At 42.5% G+C, this 14,731-nt stretch overlaps 1 protein-coding gene across 1 annotated transcript in view; it reads right to left on the bottom strand.

Annotated features, from left to right (window-relative positions):
* CSMD3 (CUB and Sushi multiple domains 3) overlaps positions 1-14,731 on the bottom strand; it is a 3,006,114-nt gene that overhangs the window by 587,939 nt on the left and 2,403,444 nt on the right. The window contains exons 37-38 of the mRNA XM_078686868.1: positions 7,369-7,465; positions 7,015-7,119 (exon numbers count right to left, since the gene is read on the bottom strand). Of these exons, the coding sequence (XP_078542994.1) occupies positions 7,015-7,119; positions 7,369-7,465 (202 nt within the window). The remainder of the gene's footprint in view (positions 1-7,014; positions 7,120-7,368; positions 7,466-14,731) is intronic.

The following is a 14,731-nucleotide window of genomic DNA, read 5'->3' as shown; positions in this document are numbered from 1 at the left end:
TGAGACCTGAACGGCCTGGAGATTAGAGGTTCAAATACAAGGGGGGTCAGCGCAGCCTCTTCAGCTCTGCAGAGGTACAAAAGGTGTCGTTTGTAATTAGTTACCGTACATGCACAACTTTTTACGGGAAGTGCTTTTTAATTCAGAGTATGTTCTGGAATTCTCTGCTGTGTTATTACATTGCAAATTACCTTTCTCTCCATTTTCACTCCAGAACTTTCTGTTCTTTCAGTGTCTTGACAAGCATGTTGCTACTAAGTAGATAGGACACGTGCCATCAGAGCCTCATTTTCAACATTTATTCCGAACACCCACTTTTGTGCAGGTGGTGAGGAGTCTATCATAAACAGCCCAGTTGTAAAAAAAATATATATATAATGGGGCTGTGCCCTTTTCTTTAGCACACCACTTTATTTATTTCTCTCCCATGTGTATTGCCGCAGCTTGCGCAAACTCTTTGACGCGGCGCTGCAGCTGACGAGCCTCTTATCTGCGCCACCTTAGCCCCTTCGATTGTGGCCTTTCCGTAGACAGAATGTACCCGTCTCAGCTGGTGTGCGTCATTTAACGGCGCCCGTTGTTGAGCCAGGGAATTATGAGAAACACTCACGGGGCGAGGGACCAAACTGCACAATTGGTACACAGCTTAGGAGAACGAACCCCTTGAAAAGTTATATAAAAATCATTTCAGTTCTGAAACTTCTGGGAGGGAACAAAACAAGCAGTTCTTTATGTCACCCCTGTGGAGCTTAGTCTGAAAGCCTAAATGCTAGAGCTATGTTTTCCTTCCAGAGACTGTCTGTAGAAAAGGGTCTGCTGGAAGAGTGTGTCTGCTTTGAAAGAATAACACAGACCTTGCAACCATTCTTGTATGTGCCCCTGAGATATACTCACAAAGGGCTGTTCCTTTACAAGGCCCCGCCTTTCTGCACATCCCTTTGAAAAAAAAAATTGTAGCACTCTGTTCACCCTGCTTGAAAAGTAGGAACTGGATTGCACCAACTCATGGTATGTTAAGTCTAGAGGACTTATCTTGCTCACACTGACACATTAAAAACAAAGTAACTGAGACTGGGACACTAGTGACGCTCTGGCATTCGTTTTTCGTTTTGCACAACATGTACATTATATACACGTATAGAAAGTGTGATATTCATGTCAGCTTAGCTATAGTTCATATAGGCCTTAGTTTAAATGACTCACTGACATTAGTCAGTCCTTTGGCTGAGAGGTTCTGTCTCTTGTTTCAGGAACCGAGCTGCAGTAGTTCACACTAATTTGATTGTTGTGAAATGTTTTGGTTTCTGTGAGAAATGTTTATCTGTGTGTATTTCACTGAAAGATGGACAATGAATCCCTGCGTCTGCGCCGAGGACAGGCTGCCCGAGAAGTATTCTCCTGCTGAAGCCATGCGGCTGGAACCTTCCATTGTGCAATGTTTGAGAAAAAGGACTACATTTTTTCTCTTCATGAAATGTTACATTCTGACTAGTTCTCTTTATGTGAATGTAGGGCTTTGTTCTTCACCATAAAGAATTGTGTGATTTAATTGTGCACTGCTGAGCTTCTTACAATCAGGGGCTCCTTTCCACTCTCGAGACCAGACATTCACATTGCTCCTGCTCAAAATGGTAGACTCCTATGCAAATCCATGCTCAGTTACTTGACTGAATCTTTATTCCATTCTGCATTTTAGCGGCGTTACTTGCTGACTCCTTCTACTTGAAACCTCTGAGTTTCCGATTTCCTTTTAGCTTGGCATGTTAGGGCATACTGAAACGTGTTCGATCTGCTTAGGACACCATTAAATAAGTTGTCTTGTATTTGATATTTTGCATCTCTTTGAATTATACCTTTTTATGATGATAATTGATTTGCGACTCATGTAATGATCTGAATTTGTAACTTTGCTAAACGGCTAATAAACCTTCATGGTTTTCAAATCTACTATTCTCTGTCATCATTGTGGGCCTAATGTGCTTCACTGTCATCGATATATTGTAGAATTGTTGATGTTAAAACTCAGTCAGCGACTAAATGACCATACGTTCGAGTGCAGCCTGTACCAAGGTTTGCACCAACAATCTGCACGGTGTAAACCCCAGTCATGTTGCAACAACAAACAGCACAAACGTTGTATATCCAACATACCTACATAGTCGTATTGCTTTCTGGAAAATTTGGGTAACCCGTAGTGTTATGTTTATTTGCTTGTGGTTCGCAGGGACTCGTTTTGTATGTACTTGGAGCTCGGTAACCTCAGAAAGGCCCTAAACCAGTCAAGAACAGACTGGGTGAGCACACATCTGCCTCTAAAGTGACCCGAGTGAAGGTCATGCCATTCCTTGTCAAAAGCACACCAAAATGCAGAGGAATGATGTTGTTAGGTGATGCTGGAGAGTGAGGTCTGCTCACAAGCACTTGGTAATTCTCTTTTTATTCATTTAAAGGCAGTTTAATAATAGCATGGATAAGAGACAAATTAGAGTGCTTTACACAGAGCCGTTCCATACAAATTGTGAATACATATAATAAAAGTTCACAGAATGAATAACATTCAGTAAGATCAGAGCATTGATTTATAAAGTACCTGTACTAAAAATTACTGATGAATAATACAACCAATAATTTCCAGAACTACTGGCAGTGGTGATTTAAATAAAGCATCTGTTAAGGACACTACCTGATCCGCCGGAAGCCTTTTACCTTTCAAATTGACAACAGAGTGACCTCCTCCCGCCAAATCATTACGTACAATGCTTCCAGTCCTTGACTTGTGCGTCATAGCATAATGTATTGTAGGTGCTGTTCTGCTTCCATTAAACTAAATAGGCTAACCAGCCTGAAACCAATGATTTGTGGTTGAAAAGTATAGAAATTGAATGGAAGTCAGATATGACCTAGTGTTAGTTGACCACCCTAAATAGCACTGAAATAGCAGGCATTTGGAATTGATTTCCAGGTTTGAATAGTCCTTTATGAGAAGAAATGTTTTTGTGTTTTCGACTAGCGGAAGGGTGGTATCTCAAGGACAATGGTATCCATTCTTCAAACACAGGTGTTAGCCTCCTGGTGTGACCAATTGTTTAACAAGATTACTAGGAATTGCCAAAATGAAAAGCTTTATGCTTGGTACAGCTTAATCTGAATATACTCACCACTTTGAGCTGCATCAAATACATTTCAGTATGAGAGATGTGGTCAAATTGTCTCGCATCAGTGGCTACCAAAGCAGTTGTATGAAGAGCTACTATGATGCGCCGCAAGGGGCAGTTTAAGATTTCCAAAGCAAGAGTTTATTGTAGCACAGTCCCAGCAGTCTGAAGAGCTGGAGTACTTCTCTGAAATTTGCATCCAGGCTAAGGCTATGGCATCTAAGCTGGACATGTCCCCTCTTTTATCCCCTTGGACGCTGGTGACGGAACCACTCCGTCACCAGCCACGGGTGGGCTGTGCTAATGACGGAGTGGTTCCGTCACGGCCTCGCCTCCGCACCTGCGCGGCATTAATTCCGCGCCTGCGCTGAGCGTTCCATTGAGTGGGCGGGGCCGTGACGGAACCACTCCGTCACAAGCACAGTGCGCTCGTGGCTGGTGACGGAGTGGTTCCGTCACCAGCATGGTGGCACCACGCTGCCCCCCCTGCCCCCCAGCGCCACGGCAGAATTACCGCCGCGGCCAAGGGGTTATACACTGTGTTGATTTGTGTTTGGAGAGTATGTGTTTTGGACAGGAACAAACCCTCCCTGTTCAAGGGACACTTTTTTCTACTTGCATGCTCAGAGCATTTTTAATCTTGCTGGTTGCTAAAATTAGTCAATAGCATGGTCCATCAAACATTCTGTGCTTACTGAACAAACTTAAACGCACATCCAAATGGTAATAAAGACAACACCCCAATGTAACAATGATGTATGGCTTTGGATCAGGAGAGACCTTGGCTGCACCAGTGTTCTGTGAGGATGTGAAGAGAATTACACCTAAAACAGTAAAGCAGCTTTTCCAGCTCCAAGGAAAATAGGCTGAAAGTCACGTCTCACAGTTAGAGGCACCCTGGAGTTTACTTCTATGAGTTTGCAAAGGGCCAGGTGATATACACAGCTTTGTTTTCTGATCCAAGAATGTTTGGTTGCATTCAGAATTGTGAACATCTGATGGTTCTGTGACATGCCTGACTTAAATTACAAAGCAAAGAAGGAAAAGAAAAACGGGATGATAATTTCTTTAAATGAAGCCAGCAGCGCAAACTGCTTTATGAAATTAATAACATTTTTACCCAGACTTACAGAGTGGGGCTGAAGATTATGGAAAAAGGGGAAAAGTTTATTTACTACCATTCTGGATGGAGAGCCATGTGACACAATTCTTTAGCAATCAGTGAACAAATGTTGTTTATCTGATTGTTGTCAATATATTGAGATCGATTGTTTTGAGAAAGATAAGGAAATTGCTATACTAGTTAACTCATGAATTGACAACACTAAAGAATTATGGGGGATATGTACAATGAAGTGGCAGAGGGTGACGGTAGCTTCCTGGGCTTAATGACACGCTCCGCCATTTTGGAAATGCAAGGTTGCACCATATTTCCAACAATGTGGTGCAGCCTTGCGTTTCCCCCTGCGATGGCGCTAAGTTTAACAACGTAGAACCAATGCTGGCATCCTTGCACCAGAGTGCAAGGGTGTCTGTGTAAAGAGGAGGATTGGTTATGTGTAGGAAGGTGTCCCTTCCTGCACATAAACAATCTTAAAATGCCATTTTGTAACTTTCATGTGTGCTGCTTCATGCATGGTATTTGCTTTTTCCATGTGTGCTGCACAAGGCAGCACACATGGAAAAAGCAAAAACGAGGAGAAATAATGCATTTACCCTTGTTTCGCATTTTTAAGACCAGGATTTTCCTGGTCTTAATTTTGGTGCTGCCTCTCATCTACCTCACCCTTGTACATAGGGGGCAGCGTCAAATACAATGGGTGTAGCGGTGGAACGCTCACCACGACAACCACTGCACGCCCCTTTGACGCTAAGCATAGCAAGAAAGGGTGCCTTATGTACAAGGCAGCGTCAAGCCACGTTAAGTGGCTTAACTCTGCTTTGTACATAAGGCAAGGCCCCTATCGCCACGGGATATTCACAAAAAGTGAGGTTCCCGTGGCGATAGGGGCTTGTACATATGCCCCAGTGTGTTAGAACTGGTCTAGAATACTTAGCTCACATCTTCTTCATAAACCAGGATCTCTTAAAGAATGGTTAGATACAAACATGTGACCGGATCAATGCCTGCTACTACCAGAGGTAATATTTTACTTTCTGAATACAATTTCTAGATCATGCCAGATGATGTATAGATATAGTTAATATCTTTGTGGATGCCAATGTTCTGAAATCACACAGGGATATGTATCTATGCAAAGCCAGTTTGATCCACTGACCTCAAATGTCATGACTGCACACACTGTGCAGGACAAACAAAAGATAACCTGTAATCTGTTGTGTTTTGAGTAACTACACAAGGAAATTGTTTTGCAGTTCACAATATGTGAAAGGAGATCCAACCACACTGGTTTATCCTTAGTGGACCAACAGCAGTACAAACAATTGTAAATGTGAGGGTGCTATCTGGGGTGAGGTATATGAAGTGCTCACTTGCAACAAGATCTGAAATGTCCATTATCCGTCATCAGAGAAGCTGAGGGAGAAGGACACCAGTCTCCCCTGCTTGAACCCTGGTAATGGTAGACCAGATATCTCAATTCAAACAGTAGCTGGTATTAGCGAAGGACATAAGTGTGACCTAACTGGTATAAGGGGCATTTCAGTCCTTGGATCAGGTCTTTTGTCTCATGATATTATAGTGCTTAAAAGGGAATAAGAAACTTCAGAATGGTGAAATGTATGAGGCAAAAAATGTGCAGCACCAAGAAATGAAAACATTTGGCATAAAGGTCACAGTCCCTCCTCCAAAACGGATGTCTTGCTGCCCGCTTACTTCACCTCACTGAGTCCTTCTGCTGTACGGTGTGACCTGATCTTCGCCTCCTGAGAAGGAGTGAAGACGTGGCAATGGTCCAGGGCCTGTCACACGAAGCAAAGCCCAGAAACAACTGACAATCCACCATTTGCCTCTCTGCTGTACCCGGGGCCAGTAAAGGGGCACGGGGCATGTGCGTTACATGGGAACCATTCTGGACATTTTTAGGATGGACTAATGTGTGCACAAGACTCTCAGGCATGTGTCGGGTGCCTTTCCCAAAAGTGATACCCAGCCACCAGCCAGATTTGCAGTCCTTGTTGTCTCCTCGGATTCCTGGGGGATATTCGTGAAGGTCTTTTCTGGAAATCCTTAGACCTGCACTTTACATGGACTATCACGCCGCATCACAATCGAATCATTGAGGCTTCTTTACACAATATTAAGCAAGTGCTTCTTTGAATACGTTCCTCCAATGGTTGCTGCATCCCTTCTTTAGGGACTCGTATGACTGTGGATTCCAGTTCTTGTGCAGTATATACACTCTTGTGCACTATTCAGTCTTCTATCAGCGGGCTATGCACATTCGATTACAGGTTCTATGCACATTTGTATCTACTGCCAAATGCACACTAGACCACAGGAAACTTGACAGGTAGACAACCGAATTTTGACTGTCTGTTTGCTGTGCATATGGTCGTATTATTTACACAGTCCCAGTGTTGATGGAATGTCGACTGTACGCGTAAAACCTCTAATCCGAATCACATTAATCATCTCTTTGACTAATGAAGTGTGTACTACTTGTAGCTGCTGTAGACAAATACTGATTTTTAACGTGTCAGGAAATTCATCACCTGCTTTGGACTTCTGTGCATTTAACGTGGTCATAATGAATACGCCAACACAACACCAGAGGTATGTGACTGTATAGGTATATTACTGGATATTTATTGTTCCCATTTTTCTCAGGGTCCCAGAAAATACTTTTACATATACAATAACCTTTCACGGCGAACTGTCTTGTGCCAGTTTACTAACCTGTGTATTCGAGATGAAATCCAGCAGCCGAAACACTAATGTCGGATTGAAAATTGAGGTGCAAATTATTAGAAGTGCTGTTCAGGAGATGTGGTATGGTAGTGCCTAGTAAAATAAGAGGAAAAACAAACACGCGGTTAACAGAAGAAATTTACCAATGCTATACATTCCTGCAAGAAACATCTTGAAAAGTGAAAAAGGAGACATGTTCATTTTACACCAATACTACATGACTCTCGCGGAAACAATTCAGCTTGTCAGTTGCTATAAATTCAAGGAGGTGTATTCAAATTCTAAGGCATGTGATAAACCCAGGGCAGGGAGAATATTTATTGCATTTGGATTAGCGTTCACCTGAATAGCTGCCGAGCCTTGGAGCGTTATTATCAGCACCATCATAAAAATCCAGGGAATCCCAGTTGTGTTCGGTAGCAAAACTGACAACTTGCACCTGCGGGGGAAAATACAGCAATAATAAGATGCAGCTTTTTTATTGCGTGCAAACCGTATGAATATATGTTTGGTACCAATAAAATGCAATTCAAACAATAGGCGAGATTGTACAATTGCAATACAGTGGCTGAATTCCGGATGCTAAATTCAACCCGTACTGAATGCCAATGTACCGTGCAAGAAACTGTCTCAGACATGATTCTAAGAAAATATACTATTAGTTAAAGGAGGTGAGAACTCACAATCATAATCACAATCCTTGCCAGGTGAACCACTAATGTCACTAAATAAACCTGTGCTTAACCCTCTGACAGCTTGGCATAACGCAGTCAGGCTTAAACTAGAGAAATGTGTGAAGTTTTTCTGCAGTACTCAAAAAATAAAAGTGAATGTAAAACACATGAAAAATCCCATAACATGCTAAAACAATAGATAATATTTTAATAAATTAAATGACACCAAATCAACAACAATCCAATAAGTAGAACCAGAGATGTGGATTTTTAAAATACGAATTAAGAATTGTTCCAAAAATACATATACACAAGTGTGGTTATCTGGTCACACTAAACTGGGTCAAAGTCAAAACTTAAGGCTGGCTGCAGGTCGAATGCAAGGATCAGATTTGCCCCGATTGAAAGGTTATCTTCCGACTTAGAAACGATTATGAGAAAAAGTGGTCGTTGACAGGGCAAACTCGATCCAAAGTGGGGCTCAATGTAAGCGAGCTGCTGAAAAGCAGAGTCCCGATGCAGTTGTCGATGAAGGTGGGAAATCTCTGAACAGGCACATTCTGAAGTTTGCCCCCAGAAAGGTATCAACTTCAATCCTTATTAAACCCTCATCTTTCAGATTCGGAAATGTTTCTAGGAGTCAGATATCTTTAGGCGGGGTAAACCAGCAAGCTGAAGCCGACTAGTGATTTGACTTTGGCAGATGTGGCTTCAAAGGTGAAACCAGTCTCCAATAGTTCTCAAGAAAGAAAGTTGACAAAAAGTTTCCAAGTCCCACTTCTTGCAGTTTGGGGACAGGAAATGCATACACTAGAGGCCTGCAGTAGTGTCCAGTGCAAGTACATTTGGAAATGGTCAACAGGGTGATTGGAGGGAGAGAGGCCTTTAGAAGATGGTTGAGACTCTGTAGCTCAAACAGAAGGTCTGCCACCTGACTATTTCTGGAATCCTGAATTCACAGCAAGAAGTTCTAGTCTTCCTTAAAGTCTGGGAAGTCCTTCTTCTGATTCTTTAGAGGTCAAGGAATGTTCTTAACCCCTTCGACGCTCATGACGAGCTGGGCTCGTCATGGCGTAGCCTCCTCGCACGCTCATGACGAGCCCAGCTCGTCACGTAAAGTGCGATTACGAAAAACCCAGCGTACGGGCGGAATTCCGCCCGCACGCATGCGGTTAAGAGAGGCCTGTAGGGGTCAACTCTTATGCTGAGTGCAGACCCGGAGGCTGAGGTCAGCCCTGGACCACGGTTCATTTCCCGACGCGGCCGGGTGCAGGACCAATGTCAGCGGGTCCGATAAATCTCGCCTCGGTGCCACTCTAACCATGAGGTCCCACGCTGCAACTCTGGGCAATAGCTTGCTTAATCTCCACTCCGGCCCCACCACCGCCGGGGATGCCTGGCTTCACCTTGGGGATGCCCAGTAAAGGGACCATCTCACAGGGAAAGCCAGGACGGGTTCCCCAGTGGTACAGCGCTGGGACGCTCCAGGGTAACCACGCGCTCTATAAATCCAACATTCATTCATTCATTCATTCATTCACAGTGTGGGTGGATGGTGAGCTCTTGTCCACCCTTAAACCAATTCTGATCAGTTCCGCTGCTTCCACTTAGCTCAGTGTCAGCCTTACTATAGAGACAAAGGGGTGGCTGGCCTAGGTGTGAGCTTCATTTACCAGTGACAAGATTGGCATCCTGTGAAGCTCAGGAAGGGGCAACTCAAAGGTCATCGTGTCAAGTGTGGAGTCCCCCTCACTACATCTACAGATGAGCGAGCCATCAGGGGTCAGGCGATAGCTGGACAATGGCAGAAGACCCTCTTGCTTTTCGGCAGAAAAAGGACAATTTTCTAAAAATTTCATTACCAAAATAGTAATATAAAATTTCACTTGACCATTAAGTTAGATTTTGAATTACTATTAACATGAGCTCTTAAACAATTTCCTAGCTATTCTTTAACTGAACTTAGCCGTTATTAAAGGTAATAGTGTAAGCCAATATTAACCTATGGGAGGGTATGCCATAGTGAAACATGACTTTGGAGGTTTTTCACTGCTAGGACTCATCAAAGATAAATACACAAGCCCTAATGTTTAAATACCTTGCATCCTGCCCTAAGGGATTTTAATATACAATTGCAAGATGAATCTGTTGGGGTTTGTTTTTGCAGCAAAACTTCGCTTCTTGTCATGGGTTTCATCAATTTTGGAAAGCTACGAATTAAGATAAATGCCTTGTCACCACTGTGAAATGTAAATCTGCATTATTTAGAAGAAATAGGCAGCGCCTGATACTATTACTGATATATGCTTACAGGAGGCTTATATTTGTGTCCAACCCCTAAAAATGAGAATTCAAGTTCTTTAAACATCTGCAAATGATCACACAGTAATGCATCCTATTTTCCTAGCCGATGTATCTTTGAGGGGAATTTTCCCAGATATCTACATCAGCAAATGGTGAGTAGCCACTACCGTCCTTCACTACTACCTCACCCAATATAATTGGAAGTGTAATATAAGGCTTTTGCTATGTGTTGCATTCCTGTTTGACTATCAGCATGAAGGCCTAAGCCACGTACCTCCGTCTACCAGTGAGGGGTTTTGAGGTAAGAAGTACACCTAATAAGATGTGTTAGAGTTGAAATGCTAAATATACACTCATTTACAACACATTTCTTTTGTCATTACTTTATTACTTACAGTATATCGCCTGCCCAGTCCTGATGAAGACCCAGCTCCAAATTATACATGTGCGGGTTGAAACGATGACATTGTAATAAACTTAGCTTGAAGCACTGTGACTATTAAAGAGCAGAATAAGGAGTTGACTGCTTGCCCCAACGATTTTGTACAATTTACTTACATGCTCTTATCTATGTATTACATGTTGTCCATTTGTTTTGTTATCACCTCACTATTATGAGCACTGTGACATTTTTCACCTTGTGGAACACCCATTTGTGATGCATAATTTGCTTTGCATAGCTAAGTACAGTTTGGTTTAACTAAGTGGTGTGTTTCTTGTAAGTCAACATTACCAAAATAGTAATATAAAATGTCACTTGACCATTAAGTTAGATTTTGAATTACTATTAACATGAGCTCTTAAACAATTTCCTAGCTATTCTTTAACTGAACTTAGCCGTTATTAAAGGTAATAGTGTAAGCCAATATTAACCTATGGGAGGGTATGCCATAGTGAAACATGACTTTGGAGGTTTTTCACTGCTAGGACTCATCAAAGATAAAATACACAAGCCCTAATGTTTAAATACCTTGCATCCTGCCCTAAGGGATTTTAATATACAATTGCAAGATGAATCTGTTGGGGTTTGTTTTTGCAGCAAAACTTCGCTTCTTGTCATGGGTTTCATCAATTTTGGAAAGCTACGAATTAAGATAAATGCCTTGTCACCACTGTGAAATGTAAATCTGCATTATTTAGAAGAAATAGGCAGCGCCTGATACTATTACTGATATATGCTTACAGGATGCTTATATTTGTGTCCAACCCCTAAAAATGAGAATTCAAGTTCTTTAAACATCTGCAAATGATCACACAGTAATGCATCCTATTTTCCTAGCCAGTGTATCTTTGAGGGGAATTTTCCCAGATATCTACATCAGCAAATGGTGAGTAGCCACTACCGTCCTTCACTACTACCTCACCCAATATAATTGGAAGTGTAATATAAGGCTTTTGCTATGTGTTGCATTCCTGTTTGACTATCAGCATGAAGGCCTAAGCCACGTACCTCCGTCTACCAGTGAGGGGTTTTGAGGTAAGAAGTACACCTTATAAGATGTGTTAGAGTTGAAATGCTAAATATACACTCATTTACAACACATTTCTTTTGTCATTACTTTATTACTTACAGTATATCGCCTGCCCAGTCCTGATGAAGACCCAGCTCCAAATTATACATGTGCGGGTTGAAACGATGACATTGTAATAAACTTAGCTTGAAGCATTGTGACTATTAAAGAGCAGAATAAGGAGTTGACTGCTTCCCCCAACGATTTTGTACAATTTACTTACATGCTCTTATCTATGTATTACATGTTGTCCATTTGTTTTGTTATCACCTCACTATTATGAGCACTGTGACATTTTTCACCTTGTGGAACACCCATTTGTGATGCATAATTTGCTTTGCATAGCTAAGTACAGTTTGGTTTAACTAAGTGGTGTGTTTCTTGTAAGTCAACACATAACTTGTTAAATGGATTCCTTAAACCCCTGATCAAGAAGCAAACCTTTGCTGCATAAACAAACTCCAACAGAATCATCTTGCAATTTATCCATAATAGAGTCAGATTCAGCGAGTTACAGGGTTAACCCCTTGTGGATGTACCTATTGGATATGAAGGCCTACCTTAGGGGAGACATAAATATCTAGAAGGAAGGTATAGGCCTGGCAATGTGTTTATTTAGCCAGGTCAAAATGGTAGGTTAAAACTGCACACCCAGGCTGTGGTGGCTGGCCTGGAGTCATGGTGTACAGGACTAATCCAGTGGCTGCAGCCCACTGATAGCATTTAATTTATAGGAGCCAAGTACATGTAGTATCGGGTACTAGGGATTTTTAAGTAAACTAAATGTGCGAATCAGGTATACACATTTTGACATGCTTAGAAAAGGTATCACAAGCATTTTACCAGTGGTTAGAAGGGTTCTACAGGCAACAAAAATAGGGTTCAATAAAAAAGCAAAAACGTGGGGTGATCTTGCAGGAAGAGCACATTTCCAACAATTATATCAAAATGATCACAGTTTGACCGTTGCACAAAAGCACATTTGAAAGATCAGCAAATATGGGTGCAGTTTTAGTAATTAACCAATAACTGGAAAACAAACACTAAAAAGTAATAATAACCATCTAGAAAAGTACCAAAAATGAATGCTTTTAGAGAGGATGATTTATTTAAGCCATTATGTAACTATTGATACAATTATGTTTATTGAGGTAACAACCAAGTGGAAGCAGCTGGTGTAAATGTCACATACACATCGTGATTTTTAGACAAAGGATTTGCATATGTTTACTCCTGCAAAAGGAACCCGTTCACCATAGAAAGGTTTGTGGTTAGATGAGGCAAGCAGTGGCTACTGGGCCCAGTTGTGATACTTGTTATGTTAGCTGTTTTTTTTAAGCAATCAGATTACTCCAGCTGGAGCAAACCTGCACTAGGGTTGCTACCCTATTGGAACAGAAAAGGACAATGCAATAAGCTAAGAGAGACCCTAAAAGGAATAAGGCATCAAAGGCATAACACCAATGCCAGACCACTGGGAGGACTATAGGGAAATAGCTCTGTTTTTAATTTTTCCCAAAGGTTGCCTCAGCATGTTATAGTCTTAAGTAAGAGAAAGGGTGTTCCAGAGTTTTGAAGCTCAGAATCCAAAGGAGCAACCACCCATCCGGGTTTCTTAGCTCACGGAATCATCGCAAGTGTTTCTAGCTGCCTAGGGAAGATGATCAGAGATCTTGGCTAACATTTTAAAAATGGTGAAATATCTTCTGGCTAGACAGCTATTGGGCCATCAAATGAGACGTTTGCGTCAAACCATATTCCTAAGGCTTTTACCTTGGGCTTTGGGCTAGGAGTAGGGCCTAATGCCCTCAGCCACCCTTACTGAGAACCACACATATGGTTGCTTGCCGACTATGGGAACCTCTGTTTTGTTGGCATTAAGATTTAGGCAGCTAGAGTTCATCCACTGAGCTAATTCTACCAGACAGGACCTAAAATGCATGTCCGTGATCTCTTACTTCTGCTATCCCCAGGATTTTAGTACTATGGGTTCTGAGTAACTGGGCCTAGTACTTCGCCTTCAGCACTTCATTCTCAGTAGGAGCATGGGTTGACCAGTCAAAGACTTTTCAGGGGGAAGAAGTCACAATGTATGCATGGGCTCATAACTCAAAGTAACCACAGTGACTCCAATAAGTTGATTATTCAGTCCAATATTCCACTTCACATAATAAAGCCGTGTTTATTATACACAAAAACAGAACAAACTAAATAAACCATACCATCATGTCTCCAGGCTAGTTCCCTAGTGAGGAATGGGCTGCTTCACACCCTACGGGTGTTTTCCCCCCAGGTTATAAGCCACCAAGCTTGTGAAAATCTCAAAAGGGCCTGTGACCCTCCTTTAAATATACCTAACAATGGCCTTTAGAAGTGTCCAAGGCCATCTCCCCTGCACTCCAAAATGAACAGCTTACACTGCTTCCTCCTGTGGTCGGCAGGGTCAGCACACCGAGGCGGTCTAAGATGGGAACTGCTACCAGTAAGGTGGTGAAGCAGCAGCAATGTTGCAGCACAGCTTCTGTTCTTGCTCACGAGTCCCCCATCTGGTTGTGGCACTACTCCATCATGGGCAATGACCCCAACAATCACATTCTTCACCTCTTGGCATATAGTGGTCACGTGCATAGGTGACTATGAATTTTAATCTTCTGGGCAATAGCTTCAGCAGTCACAGTGCTCCCCTGCTGGGGTAAGGGGGGTGGTGTCACACGTATAGGAAACAGCCTCAATAATCTCCATTACAATGGACTAGGGCCCCACAGTCTCATTGGCAACGGACTACAACCCGAAAAGTTTCAGTGACCCTCTCCTGGCATGCATGGTTACATGGGTGAGAGACTAAATGAGATCAGTGACACCTGGTGACAGCCCACAGCTTCTTGGCAGTTGTGACGGGGGTTACTGCCGTCTGCCAGAGAGCAGATTGCTCTCTCCCAACACTAGTTTCAACTGGACGAAGAGCCTCACACTCTTCTCACTGGGAAACACTCACCAGGAATCCCCAATTGGCATTGCTCACACCAGGATCTATCCTCCTCCTCCTCACTGGGCCCACTGGCCTTGGCAGGCGGGGAGAAGGGTAGTGCACTAGGCAGATAGCGAGTGCCATTGGCCTCCTCTTCCAGCGGTATGATTGAAAAACGTTGGTACCCTGTCCTGATTGCAGCAGCTCAAAATCTTGACTACCTTCTTTCACTTGATGCACAGTGCTGT

The sequence above is a fragment of the Lissotriton helveticus genome, chromosome 4_1 (genome assembly GCF_964261635.1).
Source record: "Lissotriton helveticus chromosome 4_1, aLisHel1.1, whole genome shotgun sequence".
Classification (NCBI taxonomy): domain Eukaryota; kingdom Metazoa; phylum Chordata; class Amphibia; order Caudata; family Salamandridae; genus Lissotriton; species Lissotriton helveticus.
Note: the sequence above shows the minus strand (reverse complement) of the source record. Positions and strands in the feature narration are given on the sequence as shown.